Source organism: Alligator mississippiensis, chromosome 2, assembly GCF_030867095.1.
Source record: "Alligator mississippiensis isolate rAllMis1 chromosome 2, rAllMis1, whole genome shotgun sequence".
Taxonomy (NCBI): domain Eukaryota; kingdom Metazoa; phylum Chordata; order Crocodylia; family Alligatoridae; genus Alligator; species Alligator mississippiensis.
Genome location: NC_081825.1, coordinates 291,773,162 through 291,786,069, shown reverse-complemented (window position 1 = coordinate 291,786,069; position 12,908 = coordinate 291,773,162). Strand labels below are relative to the sequence as shown.

Here is a 12,908-nt window from a genome sequence, read left to right as displayed (position 1 = left end):
AATTTCTTGTCATAATAATGAACCAGCTTGATTCAAAAACATTAAAAAATGATTTATTGAATTTTTCATCCACTTTCTTAAGTAATTGCAGAGAGCTGAATGAGAATGTAGAGTATTAAATGGATTTTAGATGGAACTATCAAAACCCCCCTAGGGAGCTTGAGTCTACTTGATTGGATCAAATAGATTGATTCCTCCTGAATAAATGGAAATCTAAGACTTTATTCCTTGTGTCTAGCTTTGCGTTCACATCAGAAATTACTATGAAACAGAGTTTGTTCATTCGCACTTGATTTAACATTGATATAGGAGTTCATTTCTTGTGGATTAAAAGTGGACAACAAGAGAATGCTTTTAAGGAACTGCATGCTTTGCATTAGTGAATATTATTACCTTCTTATGCCCACGTTAGAAATTACTGTAATGACTACCAGTTATACCCATCAATGGTTGGTGTACATTTATAGGAAATAACTATACTGTAACTATTGTAAAATCATCTAGGTAAAAATATTAAATTATGAAAACTCTCATGAGAGAATAAAATTCTGATTGTTCAAATTATTTTAAAGACGTGTTTAATTTGTCTGCTGGATCAGTGTGTTAAATCCTGTTGATATTTTTGGCAGGGGGCCTATGAACAACACAGTTCTTCTGGAAAAAATTAAAACATTTATGGATTCAATACACAAAGCAAGAGACACATTAGACGAGCTGAAAACTCAACAACAGAATTTATCGGAGCATCTCATGTGCATGGATAAGGAATTAACAGAGAGCCAAGTTAAGCAACTTGAGCAGTGGTGGGAACTAACAGAACAATCTGTGCAACAGAAATACCGGCAAGTTGTGGCCGAAATTGATGAGTTTAATTTAGTCATAAATAAAGTACAGGACATTCAAAAGTCATTGGAGCACGAACAGCTTTTACAGGCAGGGCTGAATTCCCCAGAAGGACAAAAACCAAAGCATTCTGTACTCTGGACCACAGAGCTGCAAGCCCTTAAACATAACATTGCTCTGTTGAAAAGAAGCACTGAGCTGCAGATGAAAAGGATTTGGAGTGATGAAGAAAAGAAAACTTTGGAAAACGCAATAAGTGATTTGCAGAGCCAAGCAGAAGCGTTGGAGCAACAAACTCCTTGGGAAGATGTTCAGACCAGTAGCTCGCATCACAAAAAATATGAAATATTGAGAAGGATGAAGCAGAATATTTCATGGGTCAAAGATTCCTTGTTGCTTTTGGATCGGAAAGCAGCATTTTTCCCCGATGCTATTAGGGAACAGATCAGAAATTGTACATCTGTGAACAATGCCATTCTAGCCAAGGAGCCTACAATTGCATCACTGGCTGAAGAGACCCAGTGCATCATTGTTGCATTGGGTCCAGAGGAGAGCGCAGACATGATCTCTCTTTTGCAAGAATTACAGAATTTGTACAAGGCGCTTGCTTTGGAATCAGCTGAAAGATTGTGGTACTTAGAGCTCCAGCTGGAAAAGAGGCACAGACTGATTACAGGAATAGAAAATGTTTGCAGCCAGCTTCAAAACGCTGAGACACAGACGGTTCCTGATGCAAGTGAAACTACCACGTGCTCCGAGCTAGGCCAGCGGCAGGCTGTTTTAAAGGAGCTTGCAAAAGAAATGCAGGAGATTGAAGGCCATATTTTATCGTATTTTCAAGAGAGTCCACAAACAACCAGGGAACTAAACATATTTGAACAGTTATTTCTAATGGACCAGTTGAGAAGTCTTAAAATTAGAGTTAGGAAAATACAGCGGCTAATCCAAAATAAATGCCGCGTGGTGGAAAAAAAGATAGCTGTCTATACAGAGTTTTCAGAAAGGATAACTACGCTGGAGCAGGAGCTTAATGATCTCCAGTGTGATGAACAAAACCTGGAGAGAGAGAAAAAATTAAACACAGAACAGGAAACTAGGGACAAACTCTGTATCCTCAAAGAAAGAATCTTTGCTTTTCAGTCCAATTTGCTGAATATTATGAAGTACAAGGAAATCTTGGGAAGTCTTGGGCTACATTGGGATGCTTCACACCTTGATGAATTGCAAACTCGATTTCTTGAAATGAGAAATAATCTGGAGGAGAAAATGAAATGGTTTGATCATTTTATTATGGAATGTGACAGGCATCAAGAATCGCTGAGTGAAATTCAGGCTATGACATTCAGTATAAGGGAAGAAGCTGATATGCTAAATAACCACCCCAGCTCTTCCCCAGGAAAGGATCTTGTATCTGCACAGATTTTATGCCAGGAAGTTCAGCAAGTCATGTACTTAACCCAGGAGGCAGCGAATCAATTGAACAGAAATGAGGTCTTTGATGTATCGTTCAAAGAAGCTGAGATGCAGCAGGTGAAGAGCTTGGAGAAGGATATTGATCAGTTGAATCACTTTGTCCAAAACATGATTTTAGATCTCCAGGCAAATTTTGTAAAGGAACAAGATTTCCAGGGTAAATTGGAACACACATTGCAAATCGTAAAGCAGATTAAATCTGAGCTTCAGCACCCACTCCTGGTAGACCTAGAAATGAAAACAGTTCAGTATCAAAAGATGCACTGGGAAGCAATTCAAGACACAGTGCAAGCAGAATATTGGGCCATTAAAGACATAATGGAAAAAGAGAAGGAAAGGCAAGAAGAAAAATCTGATCTTACTGCTGACATAGAAACAAAATTGAATGAACTACAAGCTCTTGAAATACAGCTGAAGAAAGACATTGCCTCCCATGTGGTAAGTATATTTAGTAAGAGTACATCCATTTGTAAGGCTTGATTAGCTGTCTATGGTCATCCTCCTTACCATGGTGTTAATATTTTCCTGACTTGCTGATACTCTCATTCTAACTGGATTACACTGAAATCTTTCTGGTCATGTGTGATGTGATTGGATAGATATGCTATTCTTTTTTTGGATCATGCTTCCAAAAATCCCTTGTATATTTAAATGATAATAATCAAATTTGGGGATTAGTACAAGAATTGTAAGGTGGGTAAAGAACTGGCTTAAAGGGAAATTGCAACAGATCCTCTTGAAAGGGGAGGTATTGAGCTGGAGAGAGTTCCTCAAGGATTGGTTCTGAGACTAATCTTATGTAATATTTGTGTTAATGATGTTGGTCTAAAAGACAGGAATGTGCTAATAAAATTTGCTGATGACACAAAGCATCATTACAGCAACTGAGTGTGATTACTCCACTGTAAGCTAGCAGCACTGTTCTATGATTAGTTGGTTTGAAAATGCTGTATATTTACCTTACTTTTTGACCCATCCACCTGAACATTTTGGCTCCAAAGGCAAGTCATGTGGTGACTCAGATACAACTGTTTTATAGTCCACAATGGCCTGCATTTTTTTTCTTGTTCCTCTTGCATTTTTCAGAATGCCCTACATGAGGCATATGAGATGGTTCAGCTGTATAGCAAAGCTGTTCAGAGGGCTGTCAAACTCCTCACGGACTATGAAGCCAGAATTCTTCCCATGCAAGTTGACCTCGATGGTCTAGAAGACTCCTGCCAAATCCCACAATGGAACCAAGAAGAACTTGACTCTGCAAAGGCTGACGTAGAAGCTCTGACCTCCAAGATGGAAAACATCGTTAAACCAGGCAGCAAAACACAACTGGAAAACACTTTACATGATCTAGTTGCTAGGAATTTGGCACTTGGGGAGAAGGCCCAAAGAAAGAGAGCTGACATGCAAAGGTAGGTGGAGATCTCTAAAGACTTTATTCCAAGATACAAGGAAGATGGTTGCTAATAAACTTGGTGCCTCACTTCTACTGTGACAGAGCCTTGCCGTTGCTTAAGTTTAATAAAACTGAGCTGGTACAAATATGCTTTCTTCCCCTGTGTAGACATTACCCTAGGATAGGCATATTTCTATTAAAGTATAGTGCATCCACTTTTAATTTATTCAGCAAAACAGGAACAGGCCTGTGTTGGATCTGGTACAGAGACAGAGCCCATGTATGATCCCATGTCTAGGCCCTGCAGCAGGTTAAAGCAGCATCAGATAAAGCCCTAAGCCACCTCGTTATTGGCCATTCTGGAAACTTGGGATAGCCAGGGCAAAGCAATACTCAGACCACCTCTCCCCATTGTCCGTCCCTTGGACACACAAAAACTTACTTTATTTTGGTGAGGGGGCCATGTTTAATTCATTACTTGTCATCCACTGTCTTTGCTTATGCCTGCAATACTGTTAACCCCTATTCTGGGACCAAAATGTCCTGATTTCTTTTTTCTGTTTCTTTTGGCCTTCTCCCCTGCTGGGCAGGAAGGGAACATAAAAGGCCTTAGTCCTACATCCCTGATCAATATGTATGAAAATTTGCAATAGTGTAGAGGTAAAAGAAAAAAAAGAATAGTATCAGAAATCCATGTTATACCTGCATTTTTTAGGTACCCGGGTACTGAACTGAAAAATTTGGCATGTGCTGCTTTGATATGCATTTTATAGATCTCCTTGTTCAGTACAGTTGCTTACACCAAGCATGAAAACTAAAGAAGTAAAGTTTAATTGGTTTGCTAAATATGTTTCCACAGATGCTTTGACAGATACAAAAGCTACACAAAAAACAAAGAGAAAGTATGTGACAATCTTGATGAACTGGAAAGCATACTTAGACAATCTTTGTCCCAGACACCAATGTCTTATAAGGAAGTTTTGGAGCACTGGGAGCAAAGCAAGGTAAGGGTGACTCTGAGGCAGCTGCAAAATTCATGTACAAAGAAAGCAATGATCAAACTCATGAAATCTTGAAACATAAGGAGCAAATTTTAGTGGAACTGATTTAAGTCATATCTGTGCTGCCCAGCTGGGGGCTCACAGGCTGCTTGCAGCCCATGAGGGGTTAAGTTGCAACCCCTGGGTATCTTGCCCAGCTGCCCACGCCTCCTGTGGCTCCAGCTGCTGCAGCCGGTGTCTCTGAACTGTTCTGCCTGTCTCTGGACTCTCTCTCCTGCCTGCCTCCGGGTTTTGCTGCTTGCCCCTGCCCCAGTGGTTGGGGCCATGCAGCATGGCATGGCAGTGGGAACTGAGGGTGAATGTGGGATGTTGGGGGGCACATGGGGTGGGGGGGGAAGAGGGGGACACAGGTGCATGGTATAGCAGGGGCATCCATGTAGTATGTGGCTCATGAGGTGTTTGGCCCCTGGCCACTTAAGTCAGGCAGCCCTGATCTATATTTCTCCTGTGGGTAGATTTAGAAGTTGTGCATATTATGCTGTTTAGTCAAATAAATGTGTCCTCTGCTTGAGCTAACTTTGTATCCATGCAAATGAACCATTTTAGCACCTATTGTTCCTTGTTGCTTTGTTAGGGCTCAGACCAAGAGAATTCCTAGTGCTGCTTTCTCTTGACACTGCTCGCTTCTTTTCTCCTCCCTTTAGACCCTTCCACTGCCTCCTTTTTACATGCCTGCCCCAAAGAGCCCCTCCTTGTATACCCCCTTCTGCCTTCCTTTCTACTACATGCATTTTCAGGTGTTCTGTATACATCTCTAATTCTCTCTGACTGTAGTGGTTCCTCCCCTCCAAATACCTCTAGAAAGCAAAAACCATTCCAGACTCTTGCCTGTATCACCTGTCGGTGTCATTTAGCCACTCTGGCTTTGCAATCTTATTCACTGTTAAATTGGTTCATCCTGATACCACCTAGGGGAGAAAGTAGCCGCTGTTTAATAAGGAGTCTAAACATGTAAGTGTGTGCATGATTAAAGTTTTCCTGATATAAAGTACTGTATGGGTGGTGGTTGCCCCCCACTCTCCTCCAGATTTTGGTCTCTAGCATTGCCACGGCTGAAGAGGACCTGGTGAAGTTGAGACGGGACTTGAGAGATCTGTGCACACTGTACAAAGGAGGGGACAGCACTCTCATCAGAGCGGTGTGGATGCTGTGGGATAAGTGGCTGGCTCTGCTGGAGGCTGCCAAGGAGTGGGAGATGAACTGCGAAGAACTGAAACAGCAATGGAAATTCCTCAATGAAGAGGTGAGTGACTCGTGAGATTGTAGCATAAAGCAGTGCACCTCTCCTGAAGTCGGTGCGTGTAAATCTATTCATACCACCTAACTAGTCCATTTTCCTTAACCTCTTCTTACGGGGACATTTACTGAATTAAAAAAATAACTCAGTGAGGCTGTTCCTGTGCTTATGATTGAGCACGTGCTTTCATGGGTTCTTCTGTTGGAGCTCAAGTGCTCAGCACACATCAGGATCAAGCCCTGAGTCTCCAGGGCACACCAAGAGCACGGGTCAAGGACATGTAATATGATTTTTAAATGTTAAAAAAGACCAGGTTATCTCATACTTGTATTATTTATTTAGATGGAACGAGAAACAATCATTTTAGATAATCTTCAAGAAGAGCTACCAGAAAGTCCTAAAGAGAAAGAGAAAGCTACAACAGATGAGCTTCTTGAGTCACTGGAGAGTGTGAGCTGCTTTGAGGAAAACATAGACAGAGAGCAGCTCCTATTGCTTTTACTTCTTCATCGTATAAGAAGCATTTTGAATGTGCCTGAAAGAACCAGTGGAGAAGCAGCCCTTCCCATTCTACATGAGATACAAGCAATGCAAGAGCGATGTAAAAAGTAAGCCATAAAGAACGACGCTGTAAAACAGCCTAGTTAGAACTGTGTATTATCATTTTTCTTGGGGCTTATTGAACATTTGAACAAGTTTTAGTAGATTTTAATATGTAAAATGAAGTGAAAAGAATGATGATCCTTAGTTTGGATGTTGCTAAGGACATGAAGTTCCCATTGACTGGAACTGAAGTTGGAGACACTTGGTTTCTCTAAAAATAAAGCTGTGCATGTATGTATGCGCATACACAGGCAGAAACTATTAACCTACACCTCAGCATGTATTATGTAAGATTTATTTAAATAGTCTCAATTTGTTTGGCAATGTTATGAATAAAGCATTGCATTTGTATGTGTTTGGGTATGCTTTTTGCCATCTGCATTTCTATGCACTTACTTTTTAAAAGGCCCAGGCTTTTACACACACACAACCTCACTGTAATTGTGCAAGGTTCATGTTGGACCTAAATTGGATGGTTAGATGCACACACCAGTCAGTTCACTTGACTAAAGATGTTTTGTGTATCTGCAGTTAAGGATTTGTGTGAGGAGGAAAAAAAAAAACTTTGCAGGAAAAGGCAACAAGTATCAAGGTCTCCAAAGAAAGCTTGCCAAATCATTGCTTTTCATTTTTAGACACAAATTTGACTGGAAGTTCACGTTGTAAAACTATTGGCATTAAATAGAAAAGTCTGAATGTTTCATTTTCTAAATAACAATTGGAGCCACATTAAATGTATTGCCTGTGTGCTTCTGTTTTAGATTATATCAAAAGGCTCAGAAGCATAAGCAATCTGTACAGTCTGAGGTTCAAGAGAGAGGCAAGATTAATGAAGAAATAAATGCTGTGAGGAGTTCGTTAGAAAATACCTTGTCTTTGTTGCATGAGAGAGAATCACAAGACCCCGCGGAAAAGTCAGCACAATTGGAGGTGTGTAGAAATCTGCTGCATTGTATAAGGAAGTTCTGACCTTTTAGGAACCAAAATAAAGGGGTTCATGGCTGTTCTCACTGAGATCTGTGTTGACTAAAGGTCTTGTTCAATAGTATGCGTTAAATCTGTACAGTGCTGAAGTTAGAACGTGTTCTTAGCAGTCGCACAGTAATGCTTGCTTTGATCCCTTTCATGCACAGCTCGCTGATTGTCGGTCTCAGCTCTGGCACTGCAATAGTCTTGAACTGGCTCCGGTGCAGTCCCGGGCCTGGAACTGACACGCAGCTGATAGACGGTTCCAGCCCTGGGACCGTCTTGGGCTTGTGGGCATCTGACTTCCAGTTTGATCCTTGAGGAACCTGGCAAGTGAAAGATCCAGGATTTTTCCTCCTGACACGTAGGTTTCTTCATCCCGTCTGGAAGCTTGGCATAGCAGAGGGGCGCCTAGCTGATATCACAGTGGGATGAGGACTGCAAATTGTATTATCTCCATGGAACAGCCTGGAAATAGCTGATAATCTGTTACTTAATAGGATCTGAAGATACTCCTTGTGCTAAAAGATGCAACTTTGCTACAATATGAGCACACTTCGCACATTTTACTGCTTGAATGTGCAGTTGCTTGTGTTTTAATTACATTTAACACATGCTATGTGTAATGTATGACATGGCCTTTAGAGAAATGTGACTGGCCTTTGGACCATGCAAACATGACGAAATGTGAAGCAAAGTCTTGACAGTACTGAGACCTTGACTTGAAACCGGTTTGAGCAGCATGACCTGGCTTTACTCTTCGCTCAGAGTCTTGTTCAGGTAGTAAGGAAAGATGCAACCTCACTCTGTATAGAGATGTTGCTCCCCAGGTTAACTGCATCTGTGCACATCTTTCCACAATGTCTTCAGAGACAAAACAGCATCAGAGACGGGTAATAGCAGTGGATCACATTGGTATGAAACAGTGGTGCTCAACCTTTTCGCCTGGTCAGCCCTGATTGGCAATGCCTGGTCCATCCATGGGCCAAATCCAACTGGTGCTCCCAATGCAGTGCCTGCGCAGGCACAGCAGGCACCATCTGGCCATGTGGGCGGGGGGCAGGGAGAGGGAGCTTGACTTGTCCCCCTGGAGGGGGAAAGGGGTGTAGCCAGGTCCTAACCCAACGTCACAGGAGGAAGGGGGCATAGCCCAGCACTGTAGGGGACGGGGACGTGGCCAGGCCCAAATTCACCCTGTGGGGAGGGAAAGGGTATGGCCCAGCCCCAGGCCAGAAGCAGGGGAGGGAGGTGTCGCCTAGCCCCAAGGGGGAAGGAATCGCAGCCTAGCCCGGCCCCGAGCAGCTGTGCATGGTTTAGGGTTTGGGAATTTGGCAGGGACTACTGCATCCCACTGCCAAATTTTTTGACCCATGTGAAGCCCTGCAGGCCAGATGTGATGGCTCCGTGGCTGCATTTGGCTGTGGGCTGGAGGTTGAGCACCCATGGTATAAAATATTCAAAAGATTCCCATCAAAACTACAAACTCCATCATTCTGAGTTTTACAACCTACTTTTAGTACATTTTGTAACACCTTTATCTAATTTTATTCTAGCTGTTCTTAATCTTCCTTGACCGCTTGACTTCAGACATTGTAATTCTCAAGCTCATTGTTGTTTGCTGTTCTCATTTTGTTAGTCTTTATAGGGTTATTTAAAACCTCACTGAAATTCCAGTAAGGATTGGGGTTGCTGAGAAGGGATGGTCTGGCAAAGTTGGGGCAGCATAAACAGAGTATTTGATATTGCTAGCAGGAAGCAAAGGGCACAAGTTTAGTGGCTGTCCTTTGCTGCTTTTCAGTTCTCTTTAGATGATTAAAGAGCAATTCTTCAGTATTTGCAGCGTTCCTTCTGCGCAGTATTTTCCTGGAGGGTGCTGAGCAATTTCTCTCTTTAACGTAAGAAAAGTATGTGTGGGCCCAGACCCACCAAGGAATTTGGAGCGATAACGTCTATTTAGGGTGATCCCTGCTTCCATTGACATCTCCCCTGTCTGGCATTTTCTTATACTTGCCGGAAATTAACAACTTAGTTAAAGTGAATACTGGGGGACGTTAACTGCAAATCATAGTTAGGCAAGGTTGCAGTGTTGTTATGGCTGGGATAGTTCAGGGAATATGTGAGAAGCAAGTTACCTTTTTTTTTTTTTTTTTTTAACTAATATTTTTCATTACCAAAAACCCCTTGCTTCTTAGTTAGATAAGTCAGTTGGCATGTTTTTCAGTACTGCCAAAGTATAGTAGAGCTGCAGATAGTGAAGTAATCTTCTTATCTAAGTCTCTAGGTTTAAATAGAAAGTTTTTAAAGACAGCCATTTTACAGATAAAAAAGTGTCAGATAGTTGTGTGCTTACATACTGACATACAAGCCCATTTTGCAGGGATTTTTTTTAACCGATTACTGGAGATAGTCATAGCTGTTTCTTTCAAAATCAGGTCTTTTGGGAATCTACAAACACCCATAAATGGCAGCACAAACTTTATTGCGGCACTATAATAGTAAGCTTCTCTCTGGCGTATTAGGCATACAGATGTTGAGCTCTCTTTGTAATTGGACCTAGTTGTCACAGAACAATGAGAATAAACTTTTATTTTTATCCATTTATACAGTCTTTCTATGTATGGTATTTGAGCGGGGAAACAAGATTTCCCAAAAGAAGTTAGGATTTAAACCAAACCAAATGACTATTAAACCCCTCAGACAAACAGGAAAGCCTCCCACTCCTGGTCTAATCTTAATTAAGGAAAGAACCTCATTGCCTAATAAGAATTTATCATTTGGCTTAATAATTTGGTAGCATTTGAGGTTAACAAATGGTGAGTGAGTGCAGGCAAAAGTAACTGTAAGATGTTTTCCAATCTGAAATTCTAGAAAACATTTGAAACAAATGAGTTTCTTCTTCATCCTTTCTTTGAGAGGACTCGGATCAGATTTTGTTTCTAGGCCACAGGCTGTAAACAGTTGTTCAGGTTTCTTTTATCTCATAAACCCTACATTCTTCACGCAGAACTGGAAACTACTGTTTGGAAAGAAGCTTGCTGTGCTGTTCTACATAATTACATGAAAGCAGACACTTCAGCTTCAAGCTTGGTGCTCTTAGTGGCTTTTGTAGTGTTATAATAACGTAGGAATTGAATATAATCTGTTAACACTATTTTAAAAGTAAAACTGTAGCTTTGGTAACAGGAACATCACAAAGATGAACATTTAATCATAGGAGTGCTTGGGACAGCTAAAATGTTATCATATCTGTCAATAAGTGTTAAGAGAACAATTGTTTGACGCGGAGTGGTATCACATTTAATTAATTCTTGCAGATTCAGAAGCATCTTTTGACTAAACCAGTGAATATTTCTCAGCTCTTATCTGCTTGCAGAGGTAGTCAAATGAGGTTTTGTAATGCAAAACAACTTATTTAAATGTTAAGCTTGGTAAGCAACTTGTTACTGAGCTAAATTTTTTAGGGTTTTATAAAGGCTGAAACCCTTCTTGCATGTTTTTAGGAGATTCAGAGTCTAATTAACAGAGAGAATCAAACTATTAAGGATATTATGGAGAAACTACGAATCAAGTACTCTGAGATGTATACGATAGTTCCTGCAGAGATTGAGACACAGTTGGAGGACTGCAAGAAAACATTACAAGACTTGGAAGAGAAGGTAACAATTTATGTAATTCAGAAATTTATTTCCTTGAAATGCATATACACTGCATTAGTTTGATAAGTTTCAGTTGATTTATGTACTAATTGCCCTTGGATTTCACACTTGGGGAAAATATATAAACTACAGATAATGTTCTCTCCTTTTTTAAAAGTCCTAGCATAAACAAATTGGTACATGAAAGTCTTTTAACTAGGTCATAAAAAGAAATTGCAGAATCACTGATGCTAAGAAGCAGGTACCTGCCAGGACACCAGTATTGTCTCTTGCCTGCGGTTCTGTTCCTAAACTTGATTACTAACAGCATTTTTGAAGATGTTAAATACTGCTGTGTGAGACCAGCTGTTCAAAACATGTGCCTATGTTCTATGGACATTTCAAAGCCATCAAGAAGTTCAGCAAAACCTTTTTTAAACTGATTTTCACACATATCATTGCTAATGTGACGCTTCATGCTTACCATTGGTATAAAAAGTTGATAGTTAATTTAGATAATTGAATAACATCAACCTTACACTTGCAGTGCTCTCTAGATATGCAGAGTACAGTATACTTAGGTAACACTATTCATCCCGTGCAAAGCAAAGATGTCAAGATTTTAAGGGGGACATCAACAACAACAAATAATTATTTGATCGTGGGACTACAATTTTCCCCAAGTTTAGTGTACCCGTCTTATTCTCTCTTTAAATTCATTGCAGTTGTTTGTCATTTTTTTACTGTTTCTTTGTATTTTTCTTAAAGAAAGGAAGTGACATTGTATTTCTCCTGGATACCCCTACTATCACAGTCCTAAAATAGAGAGTAATCAATATTAATATTTAAATACGTAAATCTTAATCAGTCGGGTGTTTTTAAATTATATAAAATCAACCAAAATGAAAATCCATTGTCTCAAAACAATTGTTAATGCATATTGAATTATTTACTATGTTATAAGATTTAATATTCAGTATTTTATATAGCATTAAACAATTAGCTGACTCAGTCATGTTGGTTTAAATAAAGTCACATTTGTAGGTAGTATCCTGAAAGTCGAATAATGAACGGGGAAAAATTTAATTTTTATCCTGGCATGGATCCAGTACACAAATCAGAGGACAGGAAATTATGTATTATGTTAAATAACAGTTACTCTATAATGTAGTAACAAATGATGATGTTAAATACCACCTAGAACAAAAACATGTGATATTGAAGAAAATCAGTTTGAGTTGAAGTGAAGTTTATTATATTTATTTGCCTAAGGCAAATGATTGCTCTGAGTTACATTAACTTGTAATATTTTGAGGATGGTATGATGTTTCTTTCCAAAATCAGCTAAAACAGGAATTCATATAAATAGTTTTTGAAGCAATACATTTTAGTTAGGTTTCCCAGTGACTAATACTGCAGGTATAGTCTTGTCCTATTTGCATTGAGTTCATTAAAGGCAGATTTCATTCTGAGAGGGAGATTCTGTTTTATATGTTTGATCCCATCAATGTCACAGCCGTTGAACAGAAGTGTTTTGGTTTTTTTTTACAAAGATCAAGGAAAGAATATGGTACAAAGGTACACCAAGTATTTTTTCATTTTTTAATAAGATCAAGGATAACATTTCCAAATGCACCTAAATCCTCTTTTTCGAAGACTTAAGCAGTAAGGAGTCCAAGCACTGGTCTACAAAGGGT

The 12,908-nt window shown here is 39.9% G+C and overlaps 1 protein-coding gene across 6 annotated transcripts in view; it reads left to right on the top strand.

The window, feature by feature from the left end:
* Nucleotides 1–12,908, top strand: part of SYNE2 (spectrin repeat containing nuclear envelope protein 2) — a 287,230-nt gene that overhangs the window by 141,550 nt on the left and 132,772 nt on the right. For all 6 annotated transcript variants that reach the window (XM_059723316.1, XM_059723319.1, XM_059723320.1 and 3 more), the window contains 7 exons: nucleotides 630–2,754; nucleotides 3,403–3,725; nucleotides 4,569–4,713; nucleotides 5,798–6,013; nucleotides 6,350–6,615; nucleotides 7,372–7,540; nucleotides 11,077–11,232. In XM_059723316.1, the coding sequence (XP_059579299.1) occupies nucleotides 630–2,754; nucleotides 3,403–3,725; nucleotides 4,569–4,713; nucleotides 5,798–6,013; nucleotides 6,350–6,615; nucleotides 7,372–7,540; nucleotides 11,077–11,232 (3,400 nt within the window). The remainder of the gene's footprint in view (nucleotides 1–629; nucleotides 2,755–3,402; nucleotides 3,726–4,568; nucleotides 4,714–5,797; nucleotides 6,014–6,349; nucleotides 6,616–7,371; nucleotides 7,541–11,076; nucleotides 11,233–12,908) is intronic.